Raw genomic sequence first — 23928 nt, forward strand, 5'->3', positions numbered from 1 at the left:
AAATCTTTTCCCAGCAGTAAAACATTTACTGCCTAGAAAATGACAGCAAGTTTTACTTTTTGTCAAGACTAGAATTTTTAGGAGACCATGAAATATCTGCAGTTTTACTTCTGATCACTTAGAAGTTGTAAGAATGTCTTTTTCTTCATATTTCCATGTGGAAACATTTAAATTAATGGCTTTCCTTGTATGTTTAGTTATAGTAGTTTATCTTTTTTTTTTCCCTTTTGTTTTTAAATGAGCATTGTATCTATTGTATTATGGAGCTTTCATGGAAGAAATTTTACAGCCTGGCACTAGCAGCAGCTTTGGGTGGCAGACCCTGGTCCAGAGTCCCCTGCCCACAGATGAAAGAGATCTTCCTGACATTTGTACAGGCTCTTCCTGCTTCTGCCCATTCTGTCTGAGGAGATAGTCTGATATCTGCTTTGAGAAGTTAGAGAACCAAATGTAGGTTCCACTCTTCTCATAGCAACCAAAAATTCGTCAGGACAATCCCTGATTATAAAGTGGAATCTGTAATTTCCAGCTTCTGTGAGGTCATTTCAGTCACCAAGGGAAACTCTGGTATTCCTTGTATGCACATTACAAACCAGTGAAATCAGTGAAGCTGTGCTAGTTTACATTTTTGAGTCTAATATCTTTGCATCTGTTTCTTTACCTGAAATGCAGAAATTCAGTGCTTTTCAAATCACCCCATTACTTAAAGGTGCTGATGGCATTTTGCATTATGACCCTCTGTGTCTTATATACGTAAATGTTCCAGACTAGATTTGTGCAGTTTGTATTTGATTTTCATAGTTTTATACAGTTACAATGTGCTCCAGTTCTCCTTCAGAAATTAAGACACCAAATGGGTAAAATAGAAATACATGCTGGGCCAAAGACCTCTCTCATCTTGAGTGTTACTGGCTTCTTTGCGACCAGTCTCACAACATCATGCTTCCTATGTCTTTTTCTGAGAAATGTCTTACATTTTTAGTAATTTCCTCTAACTGCTTCAATGACCACTCTTCTAATTTCTCAGCATCTTTCAAATGACTAGGTCTTTCTTTCTGTAATCATCCAATCATACTAGCTTTATTGTTTTTAAGATATATTGGAACAGAGCGTCAAGTTACTTTGCAGCATTTCATGGGGCAATACTGAAGTTGGTAGTGGGTGGTCCTTTGATTTTGGGGAGAAGGTTACTATTTTGATCCATTTAAGTGAACTTCAACACTTTCAAGCAATATAAATTGTTTTTTAAATAAAAGTGTTAAGTTTCCAATTTGGGGTTGAACTAGATGCATTTTCTAATTACATATTCTTTGATCCAGAACAAAGTGTACTTACGGGACCATGGTAGAGAAGATAGCTGTTTATTTTCTTACATGGCAGTCACTGCTGTTAGACTGCTGGAGTTTTGAGTGGAGTTAATGTCACCATTTTTCAGTTGTTGTTGTTTTGCTTTTGGGGGTTTTTGGTTTGTTTTGTTTTGTTGGGATTTTTTAAATAAAATAATACAAAGAATTTTGTATTGTTGGGCAGGGCATACAGTCTGTATTCAAGGGAAAAAACCCAAACAGTTGGATATTATTAACACATGGTGTTAGGCCTAATGTTAGTGTTTGTTTCTCCAAATATGAGATTTGTTAACTTAAAAAGTATTTTCCCTTTTAGCATGCCCATGGTAGATGGTACTAGATAGCAAAACCTGGAGCTAATACAGAATGCTTAAAAATCAATTAGTAAAACGAGCAAACCCTCACAATGTGTAGTTCATGTACTTAGGTGAAAGATTTCTTAGTAAATATTAACAGAGATACAAGGAGTATGGTATCCAGTTTAAGAGACTCAAAAAACCCCTAAATTACAGCAGCCTGTTGATTACTGAAGAATTAGCTGCTACAGTGTCCTAATAATCCCAACATGTCATCTTCTGTCTTTTTCCAACCGCTATTCTCTAATTTGCTGCTGCTGCTTTTAATAGAATAAAAGAAAATAGATTGTTGTCTGAACCACTGTCTTTACAGTGTTTCTGGAGTGGGGATACAAACTTAATTTGCGGTGTCACTTTGGTTTAAACAGTCTTCTGTTTAGGCCTGAACTACAACCACGTGCAATTAATATCACTTTTGTAGTGCTTCATGAAAAGAATTTTTGCTTCTCATTTAGAAACTGCTCTTTTAGAAAAGGCTGAAAAACATTTTCATGGCTGGAGGCTGAAGAGCATTTCCAAATATCTTTTGAATTTATCCCATAAATTTAAATTTATATAAAAACTGAATGTGCTAATATATCATTAACAGAATGCCGGAGCATGAAAGGTAAGTTTGGTATGGCTGCAGGTCATACTAAATAAACTAGATTACTTTTGACCTGTAAGCTGAACTGACTCCATCTATGTCTTAGGAAAAATAGCTTACGTGCTAAGTTGGAGAGAGAACTAAACTGAATGTTGGAAAAGTAACGTGCCTCAAAAGTTTGGGAACAAATATTTTTTCAGGTGATTATTGGAATTTGGAAAGAAATGTATTGACATGGTAACTTCAGTTTTCCTATACCATGTACAAATGAGTCTAAAAGTATTTCTTCCAGATGAAAATGGACCAATATAGTTTTGTCTGTTAATACAGATAGTAAACAAAGATGCATGCACCATAACAGTAAATTGAGGGCTTCTGAAAGAAGTATACTGACACAGTTTTAGCTGGTCACAGTAGGAGAAAATATCCCTTTTTCAGGTTTTTTTTTTTTTTCCTCTGCTAAATCCTAGAAGCTGTTTTGATTGTTTTAATGATTTCTCATGATTTTCTCATTCTTAAACCCCAGCTCCAGGTAAGGTGTGTTTGTCTTCCACAAATATGACCAGAACTGTATGTTACCATGAAGAAACTGCCAGTTCTGTTGGTTGGTACTCTTGTAGATAGCAGAAGGCCTTGGTATGTGGCCAGGGAGCAGAATAAAGGAGGTTTTGAGCAGGGAGCAGAATAAAAGATGCAAGTAAAGCAGCTGCCTAACCTGGTTAAAGAGTGGGAAGAGCAGTTAATTTAAACTGTAGAGGAGTCAGTCAGATTAAATGAAGTTTCTGCTAAGCAGTGAAGGAGAGAACTACATTTTTGTGAGCTTTAACTACCTGATCATATTAAATTTGGGACTGGGAGTTGGGGAGGTTGCTGCTTGTACATGACTCCAGAGGCTGCAAAAAAACAAGATGATGCGGTCATTTCTTACTTGTGTGATTGTGCTATATGTGTTAGAACTTTTGAAGTGGCCAAATGAATGGTCAAATAGATTTGTCAAAACTGAGGTCTAGCAGTTTTGAGGAATAAGAATTCTGAGATAGGGTAATCATATTAATGCCCTGATGAAGGGAAAGTCAGGCAGTTATGCGATACCAGAGAAATTGCATCAGAGAGATATTTATAAATGCTGTGACTACAGGAAAAAACAACCATCTTTCTGAATGCAAAAAGGTACATTTTTCAGGCCTGGATTTGTTATTGTTTGGCTCTCTGGTGTCTAGTATAAAAATTCCATCTGAAATTTCTTTCCTCAAGATCTTTATAAAGGTCTCTCATCTATGGATTCTTTGGTACCCTACATGAAAGGAATGCTTCTGCTACAGTGTTAGTATAAAGGAATTAAGAGCTTAACTACACGGAGACTTTTAGCAGTTGTGGTGTTTGTAGCAATACTTTGTTTGCTTTGGAGGACATCAGTTAAGATTTCTCATTAGCAGTGAGCACTTCTCTAAAAACTTAAATATTGGTATTATGTGGAGAGTGCTAAAAGCAGATATGTGGCTGATTCTGTTAAAAAAGTCCAAGGAAAGCATAGAATCATGGAATAATTTAAATTGGAAGGGACTTCTCTAGTTCACCTTGTCCAACCTCCTACTCAAACAATTTAGGTCAAGTTGCACAAGTCTTTCTCCAGACAACAAACCTAGCAGATTATTAGATATTTGCTAATTACTTATGAATATAAAGCAATTCTGAGGGCACCAGAATGGTGCCCTTCTTGGTGGGAGATGGAGGTGGCTGCAGCAAACAGAGTAGCATCTTCCAGGACAATTCAAAAAGCCACATTTCCTTCTTTGTATGTCTTCATATGTTTTCCTTTTGCCATTTCCTAAGTTCTTTTTATTTTAACTAAAGTGGCTAATGTAGAATATCAACATGAATAAATTATAATGCTTAAAGAAGTGATTAATCAGCTGTGTGTGTAGTCGTCTTGATCAGTTTTCTGCACAATTATCTCACATTCTGTGAGAAAATTTTGTCACCTTTTTAGATGACAACAGTATTTTTCTCTATATTACAAAGAGTGCTTAGTGCAATTAAGCTGAGCATAGGTGGAATCTTTGAACACTTCTAGTTAATGGAAACGTGACATAAAAAGTAATGAATTTTAAAAAAGTGTGTATGTCAGAGGTGGGAACAATGAGTAGCTCTAGCTGTGCTAAGCTGCCAGCAGAACTGGATACTATCATTAGGAAAATGGCTGAGGAAACTTCATCACAAGACGCAGAAATTCTGTTTCTCTGACTGAAAAAGTAACAGCAAGTAGATAAATGGATGTGCTTAAAAATAAAGCAGCACAGAGCTGAAATTGAGATGACGTTCAGTTTTAGATTGGGATAAGGGCCCTATTATACCAAATACTGTGCAAATGTTCTGATCCATTATATAGGTAATTGCTGATCATCCTCAACATGATTGTTTTTAGCAAACTCTGTCATAAAACATTAATGAGTGGAATTTTAGGGAGTATCCATGAACAGGTAGAGTAAAGCAATGTTCAGGTACAGTACTTTTAATGCAAAAATGAAATGGCTGACAAAGCACTCAGAGAATACAGGCTGTCTGGAGGCTGTTCTGTAAAGGTCTTACTAATAAGATCTGGAATGATATTGCTAAGCTGTCAGGTTCTGGGAGTTTGGGTAAACAGAATCCCAAGCTTTCCTCAGCTTGGCCGATAAAGAAACTAATTGTTGTCCATGCTTTGGATTCATCATTTTTGAGATCCAAGGATTTCATTCATGTCGTATATCAAAGCTTAATAGTCCAACTCCGAGTGTTCCATGGTCATTTTCATGTGTAGATCTTTCATAGATCAAAGCATAAAGCTGTCCTTAGACTGTTTCCAATTTGTGAATGTAAATGGAAATTCTTTAAACATGCCCCTTCCCCCCCAAAAAATTATACGTAGAGTTTACTCATGAAAAGATAGCTGTAAATTTTCTTATTTTTTTCATGAAACTTTTTACCAATGCAAGTCTTTTTTTCATTGTATCTAGCTGGTTTTTTCAATGTATCTAATCTGTGCTTTTAATTTTTGTAGTTTACTGGTTTTCACTGTTCAACTCTCAAACATTTATAAATAACAAAGTTGTTTTCTGTATAGAATATCTTCTATTTATCTTTATTTCAAGAACCTCTGTCTGGAATATGGTTGTGATAATCATGTAAGGCCCATAATTGGTTAACAAAAATCCTTCAGTGAAATAAGGAGTAATAAACAATTTTGTGTGTCTGTCCTGATAGTGCTGGAGTGAGGGGAAGGAAAAAATGATGCAAGGAATTTATGAAAGAAGCACATACATAGCCAGCAGTCTGTGTGGAAATCTGTTTTTCTTTCAAATGTGGTTTGGAAAATCAAATGCTTTTCAAAACTTTTCAACAGCACCCACATCTATAAGCATCTTCTCTACAGGAATATTTTTTTATTCAGTATTAAATTGCTGTGGGGCAAATTTATATTCAAAAACTATACATTGAAATTATTGTTACAAAAAGCCTGAATTTTCTATAACTAGTATGAGCAAAAATGTTAATTTTGGTGTTTTCCTTTTCAAACCAATTGACAATTTAAAAACTATTCTTTTTTGCATAGAACTGTAGCATTAGAGTAACTAAATGTTTTCCAGAATATGGACCTAATATGAGTAATTATCTTGTAAGAGTTTATTATGTTACAAAGATTCTATTAAAACTTATTTTCTATTTTGCTTCTTTACTTTTTAACACTTCTTTGGAGCTTATTTGGTAGGCAGACAAGGAATTAGCTAATGCTAATTAGCTGACCTGAGTTTCTTTCTTTTTCTTTGAATAAAAGCAACAAAGATAATCAGTGAAAAAAAATGTATGTGCACATAGTTTTTGATCGAAATGTGAACTGCTTATTAAAATGTCCATATGTACCATAGGGAAAAGGAGTATATCATAAAATCTCTGTTGCAGTTTTTCTAAACTTTCTAAATGGTTAAAACTGCAGAGGGAATGTTATGTAAGAAAATAACTTTTAAGAAAAGAAATTCTTTGTGTTTCAAGGAAAAGTATTTCTTTTATTGCATACAAGTTGTGAAACAGAGTTGCACTAGCACCATTTTCAGTGTTCTTCTTCCTGTGTTAGGGAAAAAAAATTTGTAACAATGAAGATTTTAAGCTTGTTCCTATAATTTATTTACTAATTTTTTTGGATTTGAGACCAGGATGGTTTTATTCCTCAAGATGTAGCTTCTTTTTTATTTTATTTTTTTTTAATACAGGATTTTCTCTACATACAATTTCAACATGCAATCTTCCATTTAATAATTTAGATTTATTAATTGTTCAGCTGGGGTGTAAATCAAAATATTCATACCAAAAAGCAAGTTCTAAATGTTGTTCTTTGCTATTGTACTTGAACGCATGCTTTTTTAGCATAAGGACCTTAGGAATGTCGTCTTTATCTTTCATAAAATCCTGTACCACTCTCAGGAAAGTCTTTTCCTGGTTTACATTTCTTACTTCTTCTATCTTTAGTAAAGAGGCAAAAACCAAATCTGCTTAGACCTTTCGCCCAGTAAAATATTCATGTATATGGATAGCATTACATGGAAACACCACTCCTAATTAACATTGGCATGTTTGAGGCTATTGCAGCAGTTATTAATTTAAAACCCTCAGTGGAAACTAATTGTAAAATAACAGCTGGAACTGCCCATTTAGTTTCAGAAATGTAGCTTGTTAATTATCTAATACCAAAAGCTATTCAAAGCTAAATTTATATTTGGAATTCAACTTTAAAAATGCTCAGCTTTAACTATCAATCTTATTTTTACTTGAAATTTCTTTATGAGTTCTACAAGAATCTTCAACATATCTAATTTACCTAAATACATATATTTGAAATATATTTCCTTTTAATGTAATAGTAAAAATAAAATAAATTTCATAAGAAAAGCATTTTTACAACTTTATTTTTCTCTTCAATTCATTGATTTAATCATTGTGTTCTCAATACACATACCTACTTTGTATTTTTTCTTTCGCTTAGTAGCAGAGAATCTGATTCTTGCAACAATTTTTAATTTCTTCATGCAGTTTCTCACAGAAAGCAAAGTGAATACTTTATAGAAACATTCCTATTGAAGAGCAACGGCATTATCATGTCATTTAAGCATCCACTTGTTGTTAATCAGGGCAGCCTTATTGGAAACCTTATTAAATATGTCAGGGGAAAAAATCAAATAAATACCAATAAAGAATGAATTCAAAGGAATAACCAATTAATTCAAACAGAGCAAAGGTGAAACCTGTAAAATTGATAAAGATATCTTTCAAAGTCTTGTAATTCTTAAACAGTGCATATATTAAAAAAATATTTTAAAAATAGTATCCCTTGTCAATGATTTATTGTTACTATCAATAAATCAGTTTTGAGGACTTAATATACATTCTATCTGCAAAGTTCTTCCTTTCAGTTGGGCACACTGCTTCTGACTTGGCTGAGGTATTTGCACAACTGTGTTCTTCAACCAGCAACATCCCAGTCCTTCATGAGGAGGGGTGGGAAGGAGGAATGAACTTAGTTTATGGAGATGCACAGAGATGTGTTTATGTGTGCACAAAAGCCCTGCTGTAGAGGCAGACAGAGATCTCAAAGAGCGACTTCATAGATCTCTCAAAACCATTCAAGTATTACCCGGAAGATTATGGCAACTTGCTCACATGTTTGAGAGAGGCTCCAATGTTGAGGCATGGTGAGGAGAACCACTCTGAGCGTGGGCACCTTGTGGATGTTCTTTACTAATGATCCCTCCTGCCCTCATGTACCAGTTCAATGGGCAAATATGCTCGGTGTGTGCAAGCCAGTCATAACTAGTGCTTAGGGCAATCACATTTCATTTTCCTAGATTAAGAATAAAGCATTTGAATTTGCAGTGGGGTTAAGATTGTTTCATTACTCGGGTGTCATTCATTCTAACACCTGTGTGTGATTTAGAACTAAATTAGGACTAGATTTCCAGAATCCCTTTAAACTGGTCTGTGTGTTCAGACTGTGAAATTCTCAGATTGGACAGTTTAGCTGTGAACTTGGGAGCCAGGCATAAGAGATGCACCTTTTCAAAATGGAGTCTATGAAGTATTCAGTACCATATTTTATATAATTTATTGTAGCATGTACTCCATTTCTTTGACTGTTTAATTACGATGCCATCATTAAACAGCTTAAGGTCAGAAGTAAATACCAGTTGTAAAGTAAAACTTTCACAAGGGCATTGCTGTCTCTGTTGTGCTTGTGCGCTATACTTTGTTCTATAAAAGCGTTTCTCAGCTGTGGGTGATCTTAACTATGATATATTCTGCAAAGTCAAGGCTAAATTAGAGATAAACAGCAGCCTGAACTCAGAGTTTTCTTGTTCTCCTGATACTTCTTGCTGTCTCAGTAGCTGTTTTAATATAGTTAAATTAGTATTTGCTGCGTGGCATATGCAGAACTTGATGCATGAAGTTCATATAACCTCAGTTTTGAGAGCTGTAATGTGTTTATGGTGATTCAGTGGAGGAGAGATTAGGATTTCCTATATTTGTGCTGGTTTTAGATGCTGTTTAACATAGTTTTGGTCCACTTCCTTTTTTCCAGAAAACTACAATTCTGCTGTGATGAAGCCAATCAAAATAAAATCAGACAAATTGTTTGGGGGTTTTGGTTAGTTTTAATCCTTTTAAACTTTTCATTATATTCTATTATCACTTTATATACTCAAATACTCCATATCTTTAACTACTTGCTTTTATATTTCCTAGTCTTTAGATTCTACATATTTGTTATATAGGGGATTTTTTTATTGAGACCTAAGGTTATTGCAGTTGTTCTCATCTTTTCCCTTGGAAGACTAATTTATTTTCCTTTTTTTTCATAATATTTTGCACATTTTGAATGAACCCCTCAGAAATCTCATATCTCTTTCCCTTCAAGCAGCACTGAAACATACCTCCTTCACTGAGATCAAGTTGTGTAACTATTTGCTTCCCTTAACTCCAATAGTGGCCCTTCCTTCCATTTGAAAATATTTTTCAAACTGTTAATTCTTCCTTAAAACAGTTCTTGTTTTACCACAGCTGAGAGAAAACCTGTCAGATGTTTGAAGAGTTCTTTGAGTAGAGAAGTCTCTCACACTCCCACTGAAGCAAGTGATGTGCAGATTAGCCATGCCCAGTAAAGGGGATAAAGGAGTAAAGCATGTCCCTGAGCTTCTTTGGAGCAGCCCAGAGTGGGGTGAATGTAATGCTGATTTTTTAACATTACTTTACCTACGGTTTTTAGGCAAAGAGTTTTGTGCCCACTGAGGTTGTAAATCTCAACGTGAACTGTTTTAAGACCTACTTCTCTTCTCCATGGTGTTGCGGTTTGTACTTGTGTATTGTGAACTAGCTGAGGGTGCTGAAAGAATTAAAAAAATATTGGGGTCATCAGGCAATTGTTTTCAGTTAGGTTATTGCCCTGAGCCTATTTATTCTATAGATATACGAGGATTAGCCTTGGCAAAAAGGTGCACTGTATCAGCATGGGATTGGATCAGCTTAAGCTGCAATCATGCTCAAGGCTTTTGAAACACAGCACAGAATCTGACACTGTGTACTAAGAATTTTAATAAAATTCTCAGATTCAGCATTAACATTATTAAACAGACTGTAACGGCTTTAAAAAGTTGAACAAGAAAGGGCACAGAGACAAAGAAAAACACATTAAATACCACTTAAAAATCCCAGGATACTTTTCACAGTTTACATACTCAGCAACCTAAATGTAATGAAAAATTTTTCAGATAAGCTGTAAAACTGGGAAATAAAAGGTAATCTGAAAGCTAAGAGTTATTTTTTATATGAGTTGTGGTTTATGTTTTATGTTATAAAGCAATATTATTGAAGCTTTTACATTTCTTTTCTTCAAGTTACCTCCCTTTAATCTTTCTTTTTCCCTAATCAAGTAGCTTTATATTTTGCCTGTTATTGTAAAATACAGGGAGCTAGGGGGAATGAGGGGAGGTATTTGGGTTTCTGTTAACATGGGAGAAAATATTTAGTTGGTCCCTAGAAATTAATACCATGTTAAGAGTTAGAGTGGTCCCTCTGTATGAATTACTGAAGTAATGTTCATTTACTTTACACAGACTCCTTACAGTTTCTTCCCAGGCTTTCCTTTGCTGATTCTTAAAAAATACAATTGAATTCATATATCAAGGTTGCTTTTCTGTCTTAAATAATGAAAATTAGCATCTAAAAGTCTTGGCTGCAATTAATAATTTATTCCAAAATAATTCAAGAGAGCTTTTAAAACTTAGTATTCTATACAGTTTTCTTCTTAACTGTTTGTCAGTAAATATAATTTCCATCAGATCTAGTTTCAACAAATATTTTTTGTTGAAAAGTATTTTCCAGTAATATATATAAAGCAGACTTCTTTTCTTTGTGGTATTTTTTAATTATAACAGGATCTCAAGGTAAGTATAATGTAAGTTGTGTGCTTCTGTTACTGGGAAAACCATATCCCATTTGTAATGAGACATTTGTTAACTTCTGTATACAGATTGTGGTTCATTCCATAAATATTTGTGGGTTCTCTGATGTCCCTCACAGGGTTTTATCTATGACAAATTCATACCACAGCTCTTAAACTACTTTTTGGATAGAAGATTTCTTTCTTTTGCAAAAATGTTTGCCAATGTCTTTCATTTAATGCTTGTAAGTATTCCTACTTTACTTTTCAGTTATTTAACAAATGAGATTATCAGAAATATACAGAATGGTTACATGTTATTTGAGCGTATTTCTCAATGGGATACTCTTCCAAGCTCCCATGGCAAAATTAAATCCATGTTACTGTTATCCTGAACAATTCAAATTGCTGTTTAAGTGAGTGTGGTTCCTAGCCCTTACTGATTTTTCCAATATAGCTTCACTTAGCTTATCCACCTTAAGTGTGGTCAAAAGTCATGCTTAATGATTCCTATGTTTAAGCCATTACTGTGCTATTAAACCTGATTATGCTACAATAAAATTAAAAAAAATATTAAAAAAACAACAACAACAAAACGAAAACCAGACTAAAAAGTTATGGACAGTGGTTTTGTTGCATTTCAGAAGCTATTCTTTTTTTTTGTCCTTAAGAACAAAAAATCCATCACTTTCTTTTTTTAAAGATTGGTTTGCAATCTTATGGGCTTTATTAATTTTAGGACACAAAAATAAATGTACCATTTTTCAATCTCTCAAAATATTTTCCATGCCCACTGATGCTTTTTTTTTTTGCTAGAGTTTTGGGTTTTGCCTGCAAGAAGGCAGTGGCTAACACTGGTATGTTAATGGCTAACACAAGTGCACGTTGAGAGTAATAAAATACAGAGATGGTATTGGGCATCTCTGCTGAGTTCAATGTAAATGATTGGCATAAATCACAAATACTCCAGTTTTCTGGCATGATACTACATGTTCTCCAGCAATAAAAAATAAACAGGTGTGGAGGTGATACAAATAGAACATAAGATAATCTATAAATAAATATACCCTGTACTAGCAGGATAGGACTAGAACAGGTTTGAACTTTCCCTGATAACAAAAATTATTTAACTGTTGAATAGTATTATTTAATCTTTGTATGTGACAGTTTTTCAGGGAACAGGAAGAAACTTGCAGATTAGCAAGTCCAGCTTCAAAGCAAATCTGAAATTTTTCTGTTTCCCAGTTTAAGGTTGAAAGTGTATCTATGTGTGCATATATGTATTCAAGAAAAATATGGAGGAATGCAATTCTCTGGCATATCTTTTTTGATCCACTTTATTCAGACAGCTTGCAATGGTTGATTTTTCTACGTTTTTGACATAGTCCAAAAAAACCCCTTGATATACACTACAAGTGTTTAAAAACACTACAAGGGTTTTTAAAATTGCTTTCTAAAAATAATTCATAAAATCTACATATTGTATTCTTCACGCATTGCAGCTCATAAGAGTGTAACAAATTATATTAACTAAACTGGACTCAAACTAATTACAGATGATAGAATTTGCTGCTTCCCAAATGAGCAGTGTATTTGTTTGTGTGTTTGTATCTGTGTAGTGTCCTTGCATTTTTATTTTTTTTCTGGCAGAAAATAAAACCCTTGAGTTTTCTTTATAACCACCACCATTTAAATGTTTTGGGTGCTTGATGGAGTCACTGAACCACCCAACACTGGAATCTGTAGTCTTCACAGTCAATGTTGTGAATACACAGGGGTATTTTGAGTAGATTTGTATTTTTTTCTTTCTCTTTTTCTCCTTCTTCAAATGTGTATTTAGAAGTAAAACTCCCCTTCAATATATCTTGCTAGGCATAGATTGATATTGACTTTGGAAATGCCATTAAAAATAGTTTAATGGGAGTTTTAGGAAGAAAAAATATTGGACTTAACATGACAGGTAATACATTTCATAATGAATATGGAATGAGTTTTATACCAGGAGAGTTTTCAAGGGATGTTGAAATAGACAAAGTAGAGACATAGACAATATGCCAGGACTTCAGAAAGGAAGAATTAAAGGGAGGTTATTTTTAATACTCTGTTATTGACATATTTTACAATATCATATACACTGTTTCAAAAATAGTTCCAGCTTGCCATTATGATTATAATGATTCTGCAAAAAGTGGCATCTTGAGAAACGAATCAATCAGTGCCAGAGATAAATGTGAATTGACTTGGAAAGTAAAATATTCATGTTTTAGAGTAGTTTCTTATTATCCATGCTATAAACGTCATCTATTACAATAGACACATGCTGAAACTATGCATCAGTACGCATTGTTTAATGTAAAGGAAAAGCTGGTATTTTTTTATTTTTAATGTTTTTTTTTCTATTTCGTGTGGAATTTGATTGATGTCCACCTATGAGTTTGATATACTGACACAACAGTGAAAAGAAATCCTGTCCTGTGTCAGCTTTTCAAATGCACTGTGAACAGTGTGCCTTCCAGCTTGTACCATTCTACCAGGTTGTACCACACCATTTAAAGAAATTCCATGCATCAAATCTGATGGCTGTGTTCAGTGAAACTCAACCTCAGTATTTCCAGGTGAATTTTTAGAACATCTGAAAAAACTGAGGTATTGTACCACTTAACTAGACTAATTGATTAAAGCAAGGTAAAATACAGGCTGAAAACAATGGGAAAATCAAAAGATTATTTACCTTAGACACGTGGTAAAGCAAGTAGACATTAAATATTTAAAAAATTAAAACAAAAGATCCTTTTACTGCCAAACAGCATTAAGTTTTGAGATAAAATTGTTTTTATCATGAAACAAAAGCAAAAAAGTCTTTGGGTTATACTGTATTTTGGCTTTTTTACTAGCCCCCTCCCCAGACTTCCACTATTTAGAAAACTCTGTTCCACGTGGTTTTTCTCTGGAAACATTTGGCATCCAAAAATATCATGCAGACCTTCCTTTGGAATTGTGCATACTTATCATTTATACAGTCTGTCAAATGTATATTTATACAGTGCTCCCTGAATTTGGGTGAATGCTTCAAAAGTATAACGAGATTCCTCAAACTGTCTAAACATTAAACAATATAAAAATGAAAAACTGATTTTTAAAAGTTCAGACTTGTTCATGCTGTTATTTTTGCTGAGGAATTTAAACAATAAAATTACAGAAGTAATTAAACAGATGACATCTAAATGCACAGCTGCAAACTTCAGCTTTGTTTCATTTTACGCTTTTTTTGAGAGAGACCAAATTTACTTCATAGTTTACCATACCATACCTTTTTGTTATTGGGTCATTCATACTGTGTTCCAGATACAGCTCTAGAAGACAATTTCACTGGAGAAGTTCTTCAGCTTCTTTGTAGGCAATTACTGTACCAAACCCTTTGTTACAAGGGACTAGTTTTAAATGTCTGGTCACCTCACAGGATATGTAGAGCATTTCCTGCCTGTAGGACTAGAGGAAGGAAGCACAGGACCAAAATGTTTGATGTGTGATCTACTGTAATTCCTTTCATGTGGTTAGTAGCTTTTATATGATCAGTGCACTGGTACCAATCCTGACCTTGGTGTGGCCCGGTTCACTGAAATCTGACCTTCTAAATAGATAGCAAATGAAATTGTAGTAGCACCCACCTGGCACCACCACTGTAATTAATGGGGATGAAGTGGGCATTGTTATTTTTTCTTCTGAATATGTACCTACTGGGTTTCAAAATAAAAATATGTAAGTAGTTACATAATAGAATACATAAATAAGATATTGATTAAAAATTGCAGTTATTAATTTTTATGCATATTTTATATCTTTGCTGTATATCAGATGATCTCAAGATGTTTTCTATGCAATTAATTATATTCACAACATCATTTTGGCATTATCCCCTCAATATAAATTAGTAAATTGTTGAAGAGGTTACTTTTGTTGCTTAGAGATACACAATAAGCAAGTTTATAGAGAATAGGAATGAAATCTGCCTCTCCTGTTTTCCTTTGGCATGTTCTAGCCTTGCAAAGAGGGATGCATGTCCTACAGGCCCACGGCAGGGTCTCCCTATACCCAAACCTTCTTGTGCACAACAGAGGAGGACCTGGCAGATTCCATTCTTCTACATGTCCATGCATCCAGCTACACTTGTCACTTCAAGTTCTAACCGAGAATGTGTTTTCTGTTTCTTTTGAGAGGGTATCAGCCACATGGGCAAAAAAGGCACAAACCATTCAGTTTCATTCACCAGATTTCTTCTGTGTTTATGACCAAATCTCTTTTCTCTTACATTATGATAGCTCGATGGCTATCAGTACTTTTTGAAATAGTTTTGGATTAATGTAGATACCTTATGACTCAGTAGTTGTAGTTGATGAAACTGGTCAAGTACAGGACACACAGTAGTTAACAAAAAGAAAAGTGATTGTAATTTTACAGTTTTTAATCTCTGAGCAATTTGCTTAATAACTGAGGGGTTTTTTTCTGTATTGAATGTTTTTAACAAAAAACTTACAAAGTAATTGTAAGGGTAGACTTGTCTGCTTCAATTTGGTGAGAAAAAACTGTGCTGAAAGGTAATTGTAAAAAGAAAATAGTATGTTCTAGTAAGATATTTTGGAAACAGTTTGATTATTACTGTTGTTATTTTCTGTGGAAGACTTATTGTGCATAACTGGAAAAGTCTAGAAGCAGAGAGAAAATAAGTCTGCGTTTCTTACTATCCCATCTACATGTCTCAAATGTGACTATTTAATACCTAGCTTGGAGTTTTTTAAAAGAAAGAGTTGTAGGTAGAGTACTGTGATGGCTTTGCTGGAGATCTTGAATACCTTCTCTTAATGTCATTCTCTGTTTGTCAGGAACCACAGTCTTCATAGTAGTAGATTCTGTACTGTGCTTGAAGTATCTAGAAGCTCGGAGTGTCTTCAAATAGCAGTAGATCAAACACCTTTTCAAGGCTGAATTTTCTAAACATTTATCTAATATGTCCTTATTCCAAATTCTGACATACTCAACAACATATAACAACACTCAACTAAAACCTTAGTGCTCTTTTATTTGATGATCTGTTGTAGATAATAATGAGTGTAGATGATTTGTTCTATACATCTGATTTTTTTTTTCCATCAGGCACTTTGGCATTCGTGTATTGAATCATGTCTTAGGGCACGCTAATCCATAGTTGAATCATATTTTTTTTAATGACTTAAAAGTACCATGTTCCAATATGCTTATCCTTGTGTTACCTAAAAGTCTTTCTAGCTAATTGATGTCTTATCCTCTTCTTTAGCTTTTTGAACACTTATACCGGTTTCTGTCTTGACAGTGATACTTATCTCTGTAGGTATACAGTGCAAAAAAAGGAACAGGTGCCCAAGAGATAAAAGTCAGACATTTATAACATTAATTAAAAAAAAAGGAAAGTTACCCATTGCACTTGTACTTTTACATCCCTGTATCAATAGTTTGAAGCAGTCTAGTGCAATCAAAAGAAAATTTTGCATATGTTTCAGTGACTGGTCTTTTTTTCCAACATACTAATTGCACAAGTAATCTACCTCTAAGTTGATTTATGTCTATGCACAAAAAGTATAAACACTACAAGTCATTATAGAGTTAGAACTTCTGACTGTTATGGACTACAAAACACGTTCAGTTAGAATGCAATTAATGAATTCTTCCTTTGCTTTCCTGGAGTGATGTATTTGTCCACTACGTAAATGTTTAGAAGTGGTCAGCCATTTTTATTTTGCCCATGGAGCTAGCACTGATGTTTTCTTTTTTCAAGGCTCTTCCAAGTATGAATATGAACCCAGGTACCTTAACCACTCTGACTTACAGGACATCTGCCACGTTTTGTCTTCTGTAGATAATGTTGATGTGTCCAGCTGTACAGAAGGCAACACAAGAGCTAATCAGATGACATGCAGTTCTCATTGTTAAACAGATTCCTGTAATGAATAGTGTCACTTGCTAATCAGTAAAGCATTAAAGAAAGTAGGTTTACTGTACTCAGTTTATATTTGCATTTAATAAAATTTTGTTAGTATCCAATCCAGAGTATGAGGCAGCAAATGTGGAGATGGGACAGTAGTTGAGTTACTCTGAGGCTGATCTGGAGAAGGGAGAAGGAGCAGCTGCCAACAAAGCCAGTCATATGTGGCATGGTTCCTGTGGAAAAGAGGCAGAAACTGTGAGATTTGGAGTTTACTGCTGATGGCATTTAAAAACCTGCTCTAGTGACCCAGACTAAAATAAGTGGTTACCAACATTCTAGCAGTCATAAAACATGGTTTGTTAAACCACGAATGAGTCTCCCTACGGACAGATGGCACGGTTAGAAACCTGAGGTTACCCTTGTCTTGGAAGATACGTATGTCACTCAGTATGGCAGAATGTGTACCCAGGATCATGTACAAAATATTAGAAATTTGTCAGGACCTTCCCTTGTTGCCTAAGGATGTTTCCTCCTCTCTTCTTACAACATTAAAATTTTCGTAGCTTCTGCTTTTCTTTAATTTCAGCTTCAGTGCCCTGGTCCCATAATTCTTCTCCCCTTGTTTTCTGCTTAACTTCTCATTCTTCTTTCCATCTTACTCACAAAAAAGTAGGTTTAATATCTCCAAATTTAGGCACATCCAAGATTTCCATCATGAAAAGTCAAACTACGGGATTTTTTTATTCTGTTTCTAAGATCATGTCTATATTTATTGTGTGATGTAGGGAAGTTCTGTTTCTCTCCCAGTAGCTCAAGTGTTAACTTTGTGACAAAAAGGCATTTATTTGCTACAATTAAAAAAAAAAAAAAAAAAAAGAGTAGTTGTCTTTCTTTGAAAAGCTGATTCCTGAGATTTTACTTATAAAAGCTTAGCATTTTCAAAAACCCGTGTAGTTGTTATAGATTGTCTAGGTTTACCATATTTTTGTTCTGTGCCCTTTTTAACATCTGTAGCATCTCATTCCAGATGGAGTCCATTGCATCCATAAACACTTGCTTCAATTTTCCTTGTTTGGTAAAATACATTTGATGGCCTTGTCAAGGAGGAAACTTTATTGAACTGAATTGTGAAAAAGGCAGTTAGTGTGAATTAGGTCAGTGATAAATATTACTGTGATTTCTACAGTATCCAGTTACATCTCATGGATAGATGAGGGGCTGCATTTAGGCTGGGACTCTACGAGCCTAAGCAGAAGTGGAAGGGGTCCTCTTGCATACAGGCCACACCATTTACCTCTATAAAGTAGATCCAAGCTTACTATCTGTTTCCTTTTTGAATTAGAATAGGAAGGATCTTTTACCACCAGACAAAACGTTTAATAATTGAAATTTGGATAGACAGGTTTGTCTTTTCTGTACCTAGAAGCAGAAATCAGTGCACACAGAGATCCAATAAGTGCTAACAAAAATTAGCTGCTGTGTGTAAAGTTGGTGAATATTTCTTAATTGTTACATAATGTGTAGTCTTTAAATGCCATTTTCCTTGCTTGTTTAGCTTTTTATAGGTCTCAGATGAGCTGTAAGTGGATAGATTTAGCTTCTTTACAATGGGTCTCAGAATTATGCCTATTCAGCAGCTTGTAGTAACTGGTTCAACATGAGCTGCTTCTTCAATAAACATACAAAAAGCCTGACCCAGACTAAATCAATTTTAAAAAAGAAAAGCTTTAATGCTGTGTTTCCTGTTACATGCTTACAATTGTCTTTGGTTGCTTATGATCTTACTGTATTATTGACCAACTGTTGCATTCTACGCCACCTGCCAAAAAGTTCAGGTGGGATAGTGAAGCTGTTTTCAGAAGAGGGAAGCACTTAAAATTATAACCCCGACAGTAAATTTCAGCTGGTAAAACATTGTTTATGCTAGAGGTACAGAAGTCATTAATTTGGCTTAGTCTGTTTTCCTGATTTTATTTGCTACAGGGATTTCAAAAGCTTCAGAATCAAAAAGGCTGCAGAGTTTATACAAGACATGTACGCTTAAGATGAAGCCAGTTTTGCTATGGTTTAGCTCTCACCCTTCTAGGAAGTATACAGCTAATAAATTGGAGGCATACTTAGGAAAATGGTTGATATGGAAAAGCAGGAATGAGTGCTTATGTAAATGCCTGTGCATAAATTTGTTGATATGGGAAACCAGAAATTAGTGCTTAAATAAATGCCTGTATGTATATTGATTATTTGGGAAAAGACTATTTTTTCATCTTTATATAAAACTGGCATGACCTACTTTCTGAAAGCAATAATAAACTTAGTCAAAAAAATCAAGGCATTGATAACTAATCCTTGTATTTTACGTCTATGTGTAAAACAGGTGTTTCTTGAAATGGGTCATCTAGAGAAACACAGTTTGTTTGCTTGGATTTCAAACGTGATCTAAAGGGTCAGAAGAAGAGTTTTGTATTATGTAGGAGATTGTTAATAGTAGGAACGGAATGAAAATGTGAATTCTTATATCTGCATGAAAGTATTAGGCTGTAATATTCCAAAGGAGAACAAAAAAAAGATACAGTGCAAAACTTTTATACCACCAATTAAATGCACCAGTACCTTGTGTTTAAATAATACTTCTCTGTATTTTGCTACACCTAAAAATGTGTGTCAGAGGGTGATTTTGTTGTGATTTATATTTAAACAAGTAAACTTGTGAGGGGAAAGAAAACCATTCTCACAATGGGGAGTTTCAGATTGGTGCATACGGACACATTTTGCTCAAGGAATTTGGTTTACAAAGTCATGATTGTGCTGAATTAGCCTAAGGAATATAGTTCTAGGTGATCTTAATGCAAGTTATCAAGCTGCTCATAAAAGAAGAAATCAAAAATATTCTTCACTGTGAAGTACAGGAGAGAAGAATCCATTATGCAGGTGAAATTAGTATCACATTCTGTTTTATATACATAAGCAAATTTCCTAAAATACGTAATTTGGTGCTTTGTTTTCAGTAATATTTCAAAAAACATACATGTCAATATTTACTTGTATTAGACAAAGTATGTAAATAGACACTGGGTCATACAATAATCTACTCTGGTGAAGTTTTTTTTAAAAAAACTGCATTCAAACTGGTGAAATAATGCCTTAGAAAGAATAATAAAAGGCACAGTTGTTGTGGTTAAATCTCTCTATGTGGAAAGCTGACAAACAAATTCTTGAGTTTTAAGAAACCGCATTTAATTTTGAAATGCCACTACTGACATAACAGATTTTCAGTGTATTTCTACTAAGCATTTAAGGAAGTTATAGGGGCTACTGGACAATGCCATCACAGTGCCTCACCAGGAATAACTTGATCAAAATGGCTTTCCTGTCATCCACATGCCTCTGTGGGTACATACAATTAATTACTTAATTTTCTTAATTGCTGACATACTCTGTTGGCGACAATGGCAGTGCATTAGCAGTTTCAACTGTGTTTAGATTTGGCCAGCATTTGGATTGCACTTTGAAACAGGTTGCATACCTATACTTACAGACTGCAAACAGTGTGTACATCACAGTTTGGGATGTGCTGCTTTAATCCTTATTTATATTTAGATTATTAGCATCAATGATTAAACAAATTGCAGAATTATTAAGTCCTTTGTAAAGACAGCAGCTATATACTAAATAATTCTGGCATAAGACAACAACCTAGAACAGAACACTAGACTGGATGTCCTATGCGAATAAGAAGCTTGAGCTTTAATGCAGGTGTATGAAATCAATAAAAATAGACTAAAATTTGTGGTCATAATTGAAAGCAAAAAAAAATTAGGATCTCCTTGCTCCCTTTACTGGCTTGTTTTGAAATACAGTGATAAATTTAATTGTGAATTTTTATTATAGCATCAAGTGCTCAAAAAGCTATATTGTTCCCAGTGTAAAAAGGGCAAGATAATTTTTTTAATATTTCCTGGTGCTTATTAGCAGAAGATAAATATAGTGGGAGACTCCTCTGATACCGGTTACTGATAAAACTGAATGGTCTCAGTAGCCTCCACTCATCCAATAACTCTTGAATGTTTTGTTGGAGTTGAGTCTCACTGTTTCCAAAATTCAGCTCAAGACTGAAATATTCTGTAAAATCTAATGTGGTAGAATTTAGAAGAATCCACAAGGAATATGGTTCACTCAACAATGCTTTTTTTCTCACTTTTCTGAAGAATTTGAATTAAAAAAGCACCATACTGAAATTCCATGGATTAAAGGATTAATTAAAAGGATTTAATTGTTTTTCCATCGTCTTGGAATATTCTTTTTAATTTTTATTCTTTGATAAATTTGAACAGTGGGAAAATTGTCTCATAATGATCTTCTGGGTTATACATGGCTGGTTTTTTTGAAGACTTGAATATGACATCCTTTATCCATTCAGTAGATCTGAATCAGTCCTGCTTCCCCATAAGGCTACTCATATGGACCTGATTTTTGGAAGTGCAGTGAAGACTTATATCAACTTTGATGGATCTGGCTAAATTTAGGAATATATCTATTTGCATATTTCACATTGAATTCCATAGGAAAGAGGCAGCTGGCTGTTTCTGAAGATCTAGAATGAAAATAATGCTTCGATGTAGTCAAGAATGGCGAAACTGATACCTTAATTTTGTATCTTAGTGAATATCTGATCAGTCTGATTTTGACCTATGCTGATTATTTTTCCTTTTTCTTTGGTATTACAGGAGAGCACTAAATCTAGGAATACTTCGAGACCCTGGATCGGAGGTTGAAGACAGACAATATCAAATAGATCTTCAATCTATCAACATTGGCACTGCTTATTGGAATCAGTTGAAACCAGAGAAGGAAAATGGAAAAGGAGGGGTTTTGACAGAGAGTGAGAGAAATTCTCAAAATCCAGCACTTGAATGGAACATGGCCAGTAGGTAGGGATTTTTAAAAAAACTTCTTATTTTCTGACGTTATGTAGCACAGACACTATGTGCACAGACTCAAATCATTGACAGTATATCTGAATTAAATAATTCAGTATTGGGTTTGCTCTACATTACAAGCACATTTCCAAGGAGTTTTGGATTACACATTTGAATTGCATATTACTGTTATTGTTACACTGTAGTTACTCTCCAGTTATTGTGTGCCTTTGCTTCCATTATAAGCTGTTCCCTGAGTGGCTTACTGTCTGTCCATAAAAATAACTCCAGGGCTGAGACTTCAGCTTCTCAGTCTCTACAAGTGATGGGAGGTTTTGGGTTGGGGTTTTTTTCGTTGTTGTTTTTTGTTTTTTCTGTATTTTTCAACTTCTTTTGTTTGTAATTTAACAAAGCTTGAGTAAAACCAGCTTAGACATTTCTAAATTAGCGGAGGATAAAGTAGAACATTTCCTATTGATTCTGAACTGTTTTTTGCACTTCTGTAACTAAAACCAGATGAATTTTGAGAATATTTCAACTAAGTCTCCTTTATTGTGTATTGTATGATATGTGCATGCAAAGCCCCACCCTCTGGTTAAACAGGGTTGGAAGATACGGCATGCATACACTTGCGTGCTGTTTAAATTTTAAAGTTTTCAAATATAAAGTAGGGGGGGTATTTAGTAATTTGCGAAGATTTAAAATTTTTATTTTAGTTTTAATGTAATTTTTATACTTAAATATTCATCCAAGTAGTTTAAAACTGAATTTTTACCGACTATTTAGCAGTCCAACAGGAATAAGGTCTGATGGCCAAGAGCAAGCTTTCAAAAGTAATTTGATGGATTCACAGGTGTTTCTGCTTGGAGATGCCTCTTTGCCTACACATTTAGTTATTTATTTTGATTTATATCTAAGTTTTATATATTTATATGTATTTGTATCTAACTCACGCAGAGGCAATCCTATTTTTATTAAATGCATGCATAATTTTATTGGTTCCTAAGACAGGATTCCTATCTGAATTGAGGGATGAGTTCCTAAAACTGATATAGAAAAACAGGCAGAATCATAATGAAATAACTATTTTTGGTTTAATTTTCTGAAAAAGAGGAGATGAGAGGACTCAGATTTTTCTGAAAGTGAGGCAGTCTGTAGCAAAGGCTACATGAGGATGGCACGCAGAGTGAGCTTTGTAAGTGATATATTGATGAAAGGCCAAGAGGGCAAATAAGCTCATTCTGGAGGAGTGCATGCAGGAAAAAGATGTGATCAATAATAAATTCCAGTTTATCACTGAAAAATAGAAGGCAGGAAAAACAGATCTAACCCCAGTAATGATAAAACCACAAGAAGTGACAGGAGTATCGATAAAAATTTAAATGCAGTAATAGTCTCTGTTCTTCATTTATAAGATCATGTGGTTCTTTCCTGTCTTTTAACTATTTATTTATTATTTTTTAAACTCATAATTCCAAAGATGTTTTTTATTTTAAATTCTTAGCCTTAAAAATGTCTATAACCTCCTAGTTGGACCTTCAGATTGGACAAGTTCCTCATGAATTTCTTTGTCACAAAATTACATATGTCCACTGGAATATCTTGAAAAATAAGATTATAATAATCTCCAAAGGTCTTGTGGCCAATTTGCAAGTTAAACTAAACACTGAAGAATTGGCTTTGGTTTTCCCTCTCATTGGTGACTGAAACCCTGTTGCCAGCACACTTTAGTCTGAACTTTATGGTTACAGATTTAGATAGGAAATTTGGTGGATTCCTGAAAAGCTAATAACATAAGGGAAGCAGCTATTACAATCTGAGTTCTCTCTTTTTTTTTTTTTCTGTAGCTGCTTGGACATTCTTCTTTTCCTTGCCAGACTTCCAAAATAAAATATTATTAGAATGTGTTTGACAAATAAGTATGTTGGTTTTAAAATTGCTTTTGAATGCATCTTCTGCTTGGGTTTTAATTTATATCAGTTGTACATTAGCTTTTCCTTTCTAGTATGCAGTTACAGTATTTTAATTCCAGCTTGAATTTGTTTTCAAGAAAAAGTATGAATGCTTTCTTGTCCTTTTGGCTTTAAATTTTGCAGATTTAGTACAGTTTTTTCAGGATGTTCCCATTTTGGTTTTTATTTGGCAGTCAGTTTTTCTGTATCTGGGTTTATTTTATGATCTGTGGAAGTGTTGTGCTGAGAACTGGAAGAACCTGCACTGAACTCTGCCATTCACTGCAGTATTTCCAGCATGCACCAAGAGCGTGGCTGCATGATGTTTTACTGGGTGCTTACTGTTTTC

General features: G+C 34.3%; 1 protein-coding gene across 4 annotated transcripts in view; it reads left to right on the forward strand.

The window, feature by feature from the left end:
- Positions 1-23928, forward strand: part of VPS13B (vacuolar protein sorting 13 homolog B) — a 426536-nt gene that overhangs the window by 247249 nt on the left and 155359 nt on the right. For all 4 annotated transcript variants that reach the window (XM_027657093.1, XM_027657096.1, XM_027657095.1 and 1 more), the window contains exon 31: positions 21436-21639. In XM_027657093.1, the coding sequence (XP_027512894.1) occupies positions 21436-21639 (204 nt within the window). The remainder of the gene's footprint in view (positions 1-21435; positions 21640-23928) is intronic.

This window comes from Corapipo altera, unplaced genomic scaffold (genome assembly GCF_003945725.1).
Source record: "Corapipo altera isolate COAL_440 unplaced genomic scaffold, ASM394572v1 52b, whole genome shotgun sequence".
In the NCBI taxonomy this organism is placed as follows: Eukaryota; Metazoa; Chordata; class Aves; order Passeriformes; family Pipridae; genus Corapipo; species Corapipo altera.